This window comes from Prenolepis imparis, unplaced genomic scaffold, assembly GCF_030444845.1.
Source record: "Prenolepis imparis isolate NDT839.2.m4 unplaced genomic scaffold, iyPreImpa1.0 SCAF_8, whole genome shotgun sequence".
NCBI lineage: Eukaryota > Metazoa > Arthropoda > Insecta > Hymenoptera > Formicidae > Prenolepis > Prenolepis imparis.
The window spans coordinates 13,889,579-13,902,507 of NW_028141166.1; the positions used below are offsets into that span (position 1 = coordinate 13,889,579).

The 12,929-nt window shown below is 34.1% G+C and overlaps 2 protein-coding genes across 2 annotated transcripts in view; one reads left to right on the forward strand and one right to left on the reverse strand.

Moving 5' to 3' along the window:
- The window catches only part of Ance-3 (angiotensin-converting enzyme Ance-3), a 50,728-nt gene extending 42,343 nt beyond the window's left edge, over nt 1-8,385 (forward strand). The window contains exons 12-13 of the mRNA XM_083043621.1: nt 2,955-3,121; nt 7,714-8,385. Coding sequence (XP_082899747.1) covers nt 2,955-3,121; nt 7,714-7,856 — 310 coding nt within the window. The 3' untranslated portion in view covers nt 7,857-8,385. The remainder of the gene's footprint in view (nt 1-2,954; nt 3,122-7,713) is intronic.
- Nucleotides 1-12,929, reverse strand: part of Wat (worker-enriched antennal transcript) — a 142,634-nt gene that overhangs the window by 78,920 nt on the left and 50,785 nt on the right. Inside the window, exons 5-6 of the mRNA XM_083043629.1 lie at nt 6,915-7,113; nt 6,772-6,813 (exon numbers count right to left, since the gene is read on the reverse strand). The gene's annotated coding sequence lies outside the window, so the exon portion shown is untranslated. The remainder of the gene's footprint in view (nt 1-6,771; nt 6,814-6,914; nt 7,114-12,929) is intronic.

The following is a 12,929-nucleotide window of genomic DNA, read 5'->3' on the forward strand; positions in this document are numbered from 1 at the left end:
AATTTAACATTATGTATTTATAATACGATCACTGTTTCAATTTCTTGTTTTTTTTTAAATATCTGAACTTTGCTATTTATGCTAAATTATAGCATATGAGTGTCGGCACAATTTTATTTTTATTTTATTTATTAAAAATTTGAAAATTTATCTCTTACTTATGAATAATGTTTCTAAGTTAAATAGTTTTGTGTTTTTTTTTATTTATTTATTTATTTTTTTATTTTACGCTTGTGATGATATCTGTCAACATGATATCCGTCTATTGATATCTAATCGGCGAAACATTTGCTCGCCCACAGCATCTCTCTTTATGAAATGCATCCTTCGCCTATGTGCCGACACCGGATATTACGTGATCGATATAAATTGATGTCGAAAAGAAAAAAAGAGCAAGATATATAGAGAGAAAGAGATCGAGCCCTTCTCGGATCCCACCGAAATATTTTTTTTACCAATCAAATCGTTTGCCACGAAAGGCATGGCGAATGCATGAAGGTTTCTTATTCCGAGAGCGAAATCTCTCTCTGTCTCTCTCGAAGGAACCGGAAGCGACAGGCGGGATTGATTTCTGCGAAATCTCGCACGGCGAAAAGGCTCGTATCTCGTAACGCCGGTGTCGCGATTGCGGCTATTCGTCGGTCGCACAATTTCTGATACCGTGAAATTACTGCAGTTGCGCGATAGCCACTATGACGTAACAAATGTACGGCCCTGAAATGATTGCGAGCGTACGATATATGAATAATAATATTGCTCCGATTGATCATTCTTGCTCGACCTGGTTTCATATTGGATGAATCATATTGAACGTACAAATAAATTTTTATGCAGAGATATAAGAATATAATGAATAAAATAATCAGATAAAAGAAAATTCAAATAAAATTATACATGTAAATAATTTTTCTAAATTATCTCATATTCTTTATCAGTCGTTTCTTATTTGGCTACATATAAAAATATGTAATTAATAGAAATACAAGTCGAGCATTAAATCGCAATCGACAGTTAGACGGGGAAACATCTGCGTAGTATTTTATATATTCGCGAAATGTTTTTTAAACGGGCATCAAAGTTAAGAATACGCTAAATTCGCTGTTACTGAGCGTTGCGCTATAATATCGTCGACTATCCGGTGATTATGCACGGAGGAAAAGTTGCGAGAGAGTTCGCCGTTGATCCAACGATCGATTTGAGAGGCGCGGGGTATTGCCACTGTTGCACAACCGCGTATCTCTAAACAGTCACCTCGTCAGCACGGTGCACCAGTTCTCAGACCGTAGCATCGCCTTTAAAGCGTCGTTTAATCTTAGATCGTACGGCATTACGGGCGCAAATAATGATCGTCGACAGTGTCGACGACTTGATCGAAATTCATTTACGTTCCATCTTTTGCGCTTGTGAAATTAATTTATTATCGTCTCGCTTATCCTCGATTAAATTTGCATTTAATTTTGGAAGAGCAGCGAAACATAAAGTATGAACGCAATAATTCTTTATTGCTTCAGAGATTTAAATTTTTACTTCGCAGAGAAAATAAGAAATATATATCTATAGGCAAGAATATAAAAAATATTTGAATTTTTAATCTGCAAGTGCGATATCATTTTTAAGTCCGTGGCCTATATTTGAATTTAAAATGCTAAGTGCATATATACTTAAAGATTGTTTATTTGTGTTTACAGTACATACAACATATTACAAAGGAATTGGAAACCATAAAAGAGAATACTAAATTAATTGCAAATTCCAAAAATTATTATATATATGTATCTTATGTTTAAAATAGCAAAGAGATGAGAAATGAAAAGTATTGCCGAGGAAAAAGATCAGATGTGCAAAATAAAGCTAAAGTGCAAAATAAAGCTAAATATAAATCGTATAAAATAATGTAGCTATAAGTTAATTAAGCAGCTCATAATTGTCAATGATATGACGTCAATGTTGATATAAATTCTTTTCTAGAATTTTAAACAGCAGCGCGGTGTAATAAATTCCTCGGTAACACATATACACACACATTTCGCTGTCATAATGCAAAATAAATCACCTATGCAGATTGAAATCGCAGTGGAAACGGTTTACCGAAGAAATGGATTATAGCGTGTCAGAGTAGGAATCACCACATGGCAAACACAGATTACTAGAGATAAATATTGCGGTTAGAAAATTGTGGAATTGACGGCAAAGTTATAAAATTGCACGCCATCACACTTCTCATTATGCATAAATGCACAGTTCTTTCTTTCTCTCTCTTTCTCTCGCGAAATGTTCACGAGAAACATTTTGCACGAGACGTACGTTCAACAATGAAAGAATGTTGAGCCATAAATAGCTCATTGCTGAATAATATCCACCTGCAAATCACTTGAGATTAGCCTTTACCTCCGGTAATCATTTACCGGATTATATGACGTATTATATCTTTTTCTCAATGGTGCGACAAATACATACATTTTCTTTGCCTAATAATGTTTCAAATAGTGACATACTCGAAATAAAATAAAAGCCGTATATTCTCACATGTTCTCATTCAATGACAGTTTTACTTTCGTCAAAATTTACGTTCGTTTAAATGATTTCATTAAGATACTTTCATTAGAATATAATCTAGCAAAGATTACTAATAAAGCGTCGACATTTTTTTTAATTGGAGTTACGTTCAAACAACACTTTACAAAATTTGTTAAAGTCACATTTAATCATTTATGTATATATTCTCTCTCTATATATAATTAAAGTTATTAATTCAATCCTATATTTTTTATATGATAAAATTGTTGTCGAGATTTTCACTGCTTTAGAAATTTTATAATAAAGGAATCGATATATATATATATATATATATATATATATATATATACATATATATGTTCTTATTAATAATAATATTGAATTATATTAAAAACTCGATTAACTAATAAAACGATATAAATGTATTGTTCATATAGGAGATTGATGGAGAAGGGTTCGTCCATTCCCTGGCAGGAAACGCTCCGGGAAGCTACTGGTGAGTTCAGATTAGACGGATCCGCTCTTAGGGAATACTTCCGGCCGTTGGAGGACTGGTTGAGGACCGAGAATTTGAGAACGAGTGAAGTGGTCGGCTGGTCATACGGTAAGGAAACGTTTTTCGTTTAAATTTATATATACGATACGATTTCGACCGCAGCAATACTCTTTGTATAGTAATTTACAGCGATATTCTACGCGCTTAATTATCTTTAGTTAATTAGCGATTCTTTATATCTTTAACCGGACCGCGAAGGGACAGAGATCGATGCCACGTGTTGTATAGAACCATCATAGTACGACTCGGTATGAAACTTGCTACAAATTATGCAATTTCCTACCGTAACAGATTGAAGGTTGCAGTTCCCACGTGCTACTTACCGGTATAAGCGCTACAAATGTTCATTGTATGACGACATTCGACTGTGAATTACGATCTGATGCACGGTGAAAATTATTGAGATTAACGGCTTGCGACTACCAATGCATACATCTTGCCAAATTTTTAACGCCGGTCGCCGGCAAAAACGATTATATAAAAACGATTACATAGGAAAGAGCTCGGATGTGTACATACGCGAGTACATCGCGCTGCGCTTATCCCATAAATTATGTCGATGCATTTCGAAAGCACAAGTACGGAGCACTTCGAGCGGAATAAGTTATGAATTCTCGTAAGTAAAGTAAAACGTGTGTAATACGTGTTACGTATTAAACGTTATAAATTAAGGAATGTCTTCCCTTCTCTTCCCAGGAAATGGAAGAGAAACGGGCAAGAATTTCGGTAAAACCACCGCAGGGCGATAAAATGAAAATGATGTTGTATATCTCGAAGGGATTTAACTCTCTTGAAAAAAAAGAAAAACGTATAACCGCGACGTTGATGGAAGGTGAATGCGAGAAATGCGAATTATTCGACCAGAAGGCTTTCTAGTCCGTCGTCGAGACAGTTTCTTTCCTCGGTATATATAACGTTAGGAAATGTTGGCGCTATTTCCGCGATGGAACGCAAAAGCGGCGCGGTTGGTTCGACGTTGGGGAACCCGATTGTAGAGCTCTGGCCCCGTGGGACTAGCAGCAGATATTGCGAAACGAGGAGAGGCTGGAGCAGAAGAGAGCTAGGAAGGAATATAGTAAACATAGCGGCGGGGGAAAAGACACGTGGGGTGGGTTAAACGAGAGTCGTGAGACATTCACGTTCGACGACTGACTGGCAGACTCTCGTTCTTCTATCGCGTACAAGTTGCACCGTTCGATCGTAATAATTCCCCGATGCATCTCCGTGAAGAAGGGAAGCCGAGATTTGCACGTGCACATGTGCACGCCGATATTATAGATGCAGTCTTTCTCTCTCTCCTCCTTCTATATCTCTCTCTTTTCGCGTGAGAGCGAATATCGCGTTCACGCGGTCAATCAGGAACTGGCACGCGTGATTGAGCCGGATCGAGAAATCATTCCAGCTCATGGCGCGTACGTAATATTATGTAATGAGATCACTAGTCACATGGTTGATCTACTTGCACGCGGGATTATTTTCCCCAACAGGAAACAATTATAACTTTAATAAAAGATATGGGGGTTGGGGGAGGGTTGTCTTGAAATCGAGATGCGGTGTACGTTTAAAAGTTTTAAATTATTAACTTCCTCAAAGAAAATGCAAATCACGAAATAAGAAGACGGATTAGTCACGGCAAATATATTCGTCATGTCCAGTCGCAGCAGGTGAAAAGACAACGTAATGTTAGAGAGTTGTGTGTTTGAGAATAACCAATTTGCATTGCAGAAGTTCGTTTTACCTGATTGCAGCGGTTATGCAGGCAACGTTAGTATCGTTAGCTTAACCTGAATTTGAGAATAACTTGGACACTTGCAGCTCTTCTTACATAATTTGTTCGTGCATGTCCTGTCAATATTTTTAACGAAAACAATCGACAAAATATATGGGAGAAATTTGCGTTTACTTTAGCAACATTTTGCCATGCCAAGTAAGAAGTCTCCTTCTCAAAGATAATTCTGATGAAAAAGCAAATGTATTATGCTTATTATGTAACACGATAAAAAAAATCATAAAACGCAATATAATTTAAATTTTAATTCAATTCTTTGTTATTTTCTTGCTCATAACTTCTTCGGTCCACGTGTTATACGTAAGCGATGTAATAGAAGGCGCAAGAGAGTTTTGATTTACTAGTGTATCAAATTCTTCGTGAAATGGATTTTCATATTTTTTTATAATCACAAAAATTGCAAATTGAACGTTATCCAATCCTTGCTTCGTTGTCAAAAAATAGTAAAAGTACACAGACTATATAATTTATTTTAAATAATTCGCTATATACGCGCGCTGTGTAAAAGAGTATAGCATATAATTAAAAGTTAGATTATTCTATCTCTTCAAAGAAATCAATATTCCACGTACTCATTCTATAGTTATGTATTACCAATTATCCTATCATATTTCACTCGAGGAGATTGATGTTATTAAATTTTTCCAGCAATACTTAATCACAAGAGAGATCGCTAATTTCTCAAGCGCAACCATGACATTTATAAAAAAAATCGCGTTAATACGTTATACCATCTGAATGAAGCAATATCTCATTGTGCACGATGCAAGATAACAAGGAACGTGTTACTATTAAGTAGCCTTATGTTTCCATTTCGTACCTTCCGCTTAAGTTACAATTGAGATTAAATTGTATTACGTGGGAGAAACCGTTATCTGGTGAGACGTAAGATCGATACGGGCGTATTTTAATATACGAACGAATCAAGCGGAACGACACGTGATTCAGTCGAGATGAATTTGACGAACATTCGCAAAACTGGAGAAACAAAAATCATGAAAGGAAAGGGAGATTGACTGCCTCTCCCTTTACTCGCCGCAAGGTTCCGTTTTTGTTCCTATCGATCTCGATTACGGGATTTTATAGAACGGTTTATTTTCTCTTTCTCTCTGCCTCCAGCAAACGATCGCTCGATCTCCATAACATATTCTTTTTGTTCAAAGAATATCACGATTATTTCACTTAGAAATGATTTCGTTATATTTCGTTAATTTTTATTGTCAGAGAAGCGGTTTCGACTAATCGATTCCTTTCTTAAAAAAAAAGGCATATTCAGTCGATTCTCGCAAGTATTGTTGCCTCTTTTTTGTGATCCTGATTGGCTGTCTCGTTTCGCATTATTGTGCATTATATTTGTAACATCGAGAAGCTGTCATTGCGAGGGTTAGCAGTTTAACAGTTTGTTCAAAATAAAATTAAATAAAATAATAATATGTTTTAAATAATATGTTATAATACTTTAAACTCGATTAATATTTTTGACAGTTATCAGCTGATTTCTGTCAAAAAATATTAATCGAATTTAAAGTATTATAACATATTATTTAAAACATATTATTTTATTTTATTTTATATTGAACAAACTGTCAAACTACTAACCCTCGTGATAACAGCCTCTTGATGCTACGAATATAATGCACAATGCGAATCGAAACAGTTAATCAGCATCGCGGAAAAGACGCAACAATACTTGCGAGAATCGACTTAACATGCTTTTTTTTAGAAAGGAATGTTATAATATTTTAAATTCGATTAATATTTTTGACAATTATCAGCTAATTTTTGTCAAAAAATATTAATCGCGGATAAGATATTATAACATATTATTTAAAACATGTTACTGTTTTAATATTTTCAACATATTATATACACCGCTATAGAAATATAAAATAAACAATTTCTCACTCACCAATACCTGCAATAACGGAGTTGTAGTACACAGCACATTGATCTGAAAACAAAATATTCAATTATAACATTATAACATTATGTATAAAATGTGTGTCGAATATCTCATAAACGATGCAGTTTAGTAAAAATGTTTTTGCATACCTTACAGTTGCCCCGTTGTCGCCTGATGCCTCCCCGGGCCTCCTCCTCCTCTCTTGGTCCTTCGTAGCACTCACGACATTTGCGAAAACACGAATAATTACGATTGTCCGATACTTTACGCGGCACTCTCGACACGCGAAACTTTACACGGCACTCCCGACCCGCGACACTTTATACGGCACTCCCGACGCAATGTTATCTGTAACAAATAAAATACATACATATATTAGAATAATCTTATTATTTCGCATTATAACATACACAATATAAATATAAATATGTAAGCTATTAATTAGCAAATTTTCGCTTTATTAATATTTTTTGACAGAAATCAGCTGATTAAAGCGTTAATTTGCTAATTAATTTTTAAAATAATAATATGTTATAAAAATTAAAATAATAATATGTTTTAAATAATATGTTATAATATTTTTGACAGTTATCAGCTGATTTCTGTCAAAAAATATTAATCAAGAATAAGATATTATAACATTATTATTTACAACATATTACTATTTTAATTTTTTACCATATTATTATTTAAAAATTTAATTAGCAAATTAACACTTTAATTAGCTGATTTCTGTGAAAAAAATATTAATCGAGTTTAAACAAACTTATATTATTTTTTTTTAAATATCATTCTTTTTAAAATCGATATAATCGAAGAATGGCGCCTTGTGTTGTTCTAGTATGAAACAAAAATGCATGCAAGCTGTTCGTTGTTTGCAGAGAATCATTCTTGATTCGTAAGTCTGGAAACAATTATACAATTCAATGTGATCTTAATCTGTTACAGATGGGGACTTTTGCAAGAGAAGCATAGAAACTGCAGGTCTGCAGGTCTACGGTAGCGGTTTATACTATGGCGGTTCTACATCGATCTACGCATCTTGGATCACAATAGGAATCATGACACTTTGGGCAGTATCGGTGCTCTAATATAAGTGCAATGATTCAGCCGATACATCATCGGGCATTGATGATAATAAAATAAGGAGAAGCTCGCTACACATCGTTAACCTGCCAAAACATACCAAATCGTATAACCATATTCCTATAAGATTGCTGTCGAAAAAAATCTTGAACAAAATAATTAAATTATTCACTCAGATATTATTTAGTCAAGTTAATTAGTGAAAAAAATAATGATTATTACTGCCAACAAATGCGCAAGTACACAGCGCAAAAACTGAATATTTTTTGCAAGGTGAAAAGATATGTATTTCATCCTAAATATAACACGTTATTAATTACGAGATGTTGTACGTAGAGATATAAATGTTTATTTTACAATTAAAAAAATATATATATATAATATATAAAGCGTGCATGGAAAAAAAAAGTTGTATGTGTCGTGCGTGAATGTAAGTGCATAAATTATTTTATACACTTGATTATACAGCTCATAATTCACATTCTGTAATTATTAACTTCATTGTTGATAAGCAAAATAAATTTATGTCCCTTTGTTGTAAATGTTCATATTTATATTACAGCACTCTTATGAACAATTTCATTTTTTTTTTTTACGCATTTGTAAACCATGAATGCTCCAATTCTTTCAATATCCTTACAAAACCAATATCGTTATAAACCTCAATATCGTCAGGTATCCAAATATCTTTTTTCAACGATCAATGAGCAATCGAACTTTTTTTATCAAATCTCGCAACTAAAGAGAGAACTCGTTAACCGGAACCTTTACTTTCGGAGGAAGGAATTTTATTTGATAGAAAAAAGATATTCCTCAATGGACACACATAAGAGTTGTTTGACAACAAAGGCTATATACTGGACAGCTCCCTTATCTTACGTAATTGAAAGTCAGCGAAATCGTACCAAGTAAAATCGCACTTCTGCTGTCAAATTACTTGTAAACTCAATCGAGCTCTACTTTATCCTTCGTCATCTTATTGTACATATCTTTTATCGTCACTATTTAGATCGGTCGTATTCTTTTTTACAAATTCATATATTATACAATTCCATTCGCTTTGATATTCGATATTAAAAATTCGCCAATACAAATAACAATTTTCGAATAATTTTGCTTTAATTATAAATATCATATGTAATTATATATTATGATCGATCAATTGATATATTTTTAACTTTCATATTAATACATTACACGATATAAAAATTTTGAATATTAAAAATTTTAATATTATTAAACATATTAAAATTATGTCAATTGAAATATAAAAGTTTCATTAATAAATTTAGAAAAAAATTTGTAGCCAAAATAATTTAATTAGTAAACTGCACATCAAATTTTTATAACATCTTTGCAAAAATAATATCTATTTTTCCAAGAATTATAAGTGCAAAATTAGACGTATGAATATATTACTCAAATAAGAAATCGCACAATAGGTTCGTTTAAATGCTTCTATTTTACGCCCATTCCCATCCGATTTTTCACTGCAATGTGCGTCGACGCGTAGGATGACAGCTTTCACGAGCAGTGACAAGAGATGCCATTATTGTTTGCAAAGGCACATCACTAAAACGTAATTGCACAAAGGTAGTCTTTGTCCAGAAAGTGGTCCGCCCGCTTTGCGTAAGGGGAAGACGCGGAAATCGACCGCGACGGAAAAAGAAAGAGCTTGGCATCATCGAACATGCAACGTGGCATTTCATCGTGCGCGACTGGAAATATTTCCGATCTTATCACTGCTCGACGACGTAATGCATGTCATCTTACACATATACTTAACGTGACGACGAAAACGGAATATTTGATTTCAATATCGATTCACTATATAACTGCAAACTTGACAATGCAACCTTATGCAGCTACTTTCCACTATCTTTCCTCACGTGGATTTACATTTCCCAGTTACAATTAAATTGTATTTCTAAATTCATGGGATTTATGTAAATTTTTACTTGCATAGCTCTTATTAATTAATCATATTTTCTATTTTACAAATGTAATGTTGAGAAAAAGTTATTTTAATTTTTCTTTTATTTCTTTCATGTTTTATTATATCTACTTTATATATTTTATTATAAATAAATTTTTTTAAATGTACTTCCTCGATTTTATCAAGTTTGGCGTTAACGAATAACTGTAATATTTTCTACATCAATCGATATAAGTTCCTCGTTAAAGTATGAGAGAGCTGCTGTCAATCTTCATATATTTGACACCGTAAAAATAAACTTCCTGTATTTTCGCAACGACCGATTAAATTGTTGAATTAACTATATAGCATGCAATAATTCCTTATGTAATCCAGAAATAACTTGCGCCAGAAAGCCATTTCGCTTCCTGTCAAAGAGGAGATATGCGATTCCATTAACTGCAACGACGCGTATCGATCTGCGATTTTAATTCGCTCCCGCTACGATAACTTAAATACGGAAATTGAGAAAAATAGTAAAAAAAAACTATAGAATCTGTGGAACTTGACTATCCAAATTGATCTACCTTGTTATGAAATAGCAGATTGCCTCACAATTAAGCATCGCGTTATTCTAAGTTTCTATCCTGAAATTGTTTTGAAATTCTTACTTAACGTGAGTAAAGTATTACTTCATGGGATGCGCACTAAACATTACCTCGGTAACGTTGCGTTCAAAAACGATTCGTATTTCATTTGATACATATCTGCCAGTATTAATCTGAAAGTGAGAAATCGAGTAGATTGTAAGGAATACATAACGTTACGGCAGACATAGGCGCCAGTTGCTAAAATATATTAAGCTTCACAATTTTATTCATATTTCGATTTTGTTTTCGATTCGATCGGATATTAAATAAATATTATAATACTGTAGCTTCGAAGAGATTTAGTAATAATAAATGGAAACACTAACACGAAGAGAATATTTTGTATCAGTTACATTTTCTATTATCATATTTTCAAGCATTAAATTGTTAAAGTTTTATAATATCGACAATAATCGATGATCAGCATGAAATATAGCAGAGATGTTGCTGATTAATTCAATTATTTTCTTTCTCCTTTTTTTATAACTTCTACTTTCGCAACAGAGTGATGAAGTAGTGATAGGTGAAGAATAAATTTGATGAAAGAAGACATTGACGAAAGAAGTTTCTCTCCGAGTGATAATGCTAGGATTAAGCAATATTGATGGATAAAGCTTGATGAGAGATGCTTCTGGGGACCGATCGTAAATCGTTCCCGAGATGAAAACCGGTCCGGGACGGAACGATCGACCGACGCCCATGGGGATGGACGGTTCTGGCGATCTGCCCCAAAACTGGTCCGACTGGTTGCATAATCGGAAGACCGGGAAGTTGTGCCTTTCCGCGAAATGTCTGCGAGAGACGCACAATACGAGCCGGCCGCGACTGGACACCTCTCTCGTCCACTTTCACCGTCGGTCGCACGCACAGTTTTACGTTCGTCTTAGCTGGTATGCGACCACCGATTATGTATATCGGTGATCAGTTAAAATCAGGTGAGGAAAAGAGAAAGATAGAGAGAGAGGGGAAAGAGAGGTTTCGCCGGCCAACCGGAATTGGATGTAATCGTTTTAATTGTAGCCTTCTCTGGAAAGAAGGTACCAGATCCGCTCGACGAAATCATCCGTTTCGAAATTGTGCGTGAAAGTGATCCTGAAAGTGGTTCGACATCCTCCTTCGTCTCCCTCTGCCGATACGACGGCATTGATACACATGCATGTTTTATAGATCGCAAAAAAATGAATGTTTCGTATTTGCGTTCACTGCGTTGAGCAATCCGCAAGCCAGAGCGGACGCTGACGAGCTGAGGAATCGGTTACGTCATGAGTACGGAGTATATAGAGAATTATATATGCAATCGGTTCAAGCAAGATAGATGACACGAGATGGACCGAATATCGAAGGAGATCGATCATACGTTATGTACTTATGGGCACGTGCTTGGCGACGTTGTTAGTCGTTTCGAAACTATCGGTGAAAGTGATCAAGCTTAAAGAGATTAAATGATAAATATAAATTAAGAGATACTGGCTCATCTAACTCTCGAATATGTACTGATGCGTTAGCATATAAGATTTCTAATTAGCATAAAGTATAACTGGTTTAATCTTTCCGATTAAATTCTGCTACCTAAATTATGGCTTCACTTTTTAACTTTCTATTAGATATTTGGCGACCCTCAGCTATCACAAAAATCAATCAAAACGTAACTAATTCTGACGTCTTCTAGAATTTTGTATGCTTTAGAATTTCAAATATATAGAGAGAGAAAGATATAAGATATATAGAGTATCATTGATCACGTTTTTATCAAAAAATTATTTATTTAAAAATATAAAACTGTTTTATAATAGATTTATTAAATTGCAGCGTATAATTCTATAACAAATACGTAAATCTTTCATTGCACTAATATTAATATCAGATATGTTTCTCTCTTATAATATCGCACATCGTCATTGTCGGGAGATCAAATCAGCATCAAAAGATTTTGACGTTACAAATTATCTGTCATTATTATCTTTGTTTAGCCGGTTCTACTTGGGAAAATATCGCATTACGATTAACGTCGTGACAAATAGCGAAAGATAATGAAGGTTTTCTGTCTTTTAAAAGGTGAGCTTTTGAGAAACGAGCTGCACCGAGATCGTTATGGTGATCGTAAAGACTATTACGTCTGCGAAACAAACTCGGGGTCAACGATATCCCAGAATAATATCTGGCATTACTCGGCTGATAATGAGGGTAATTATGATTAGTCCTGTTCCAACGAAACAATGCTAACGACTTACGCAATACGAGACGTAGATTGGCACCAATGTCATTGTCTCGCACGATTGTGTCGCTAATTAATGCAACAAGTCATGTTGGTTGTGATGCCGAAAGTCCATATTCAATTGTGGATCAATTTCATTTCAACCATTATTTTGCATTAAGTATATTAAAATTCCTTTCAATACGATTGGAACATTTATCGATATTTCATTAGAAAACTTATCAATTTTACATATAGGTATATTTTATAATTACACTTTTTATATAAATTATAAACATTATATATAATATAAAAAAAG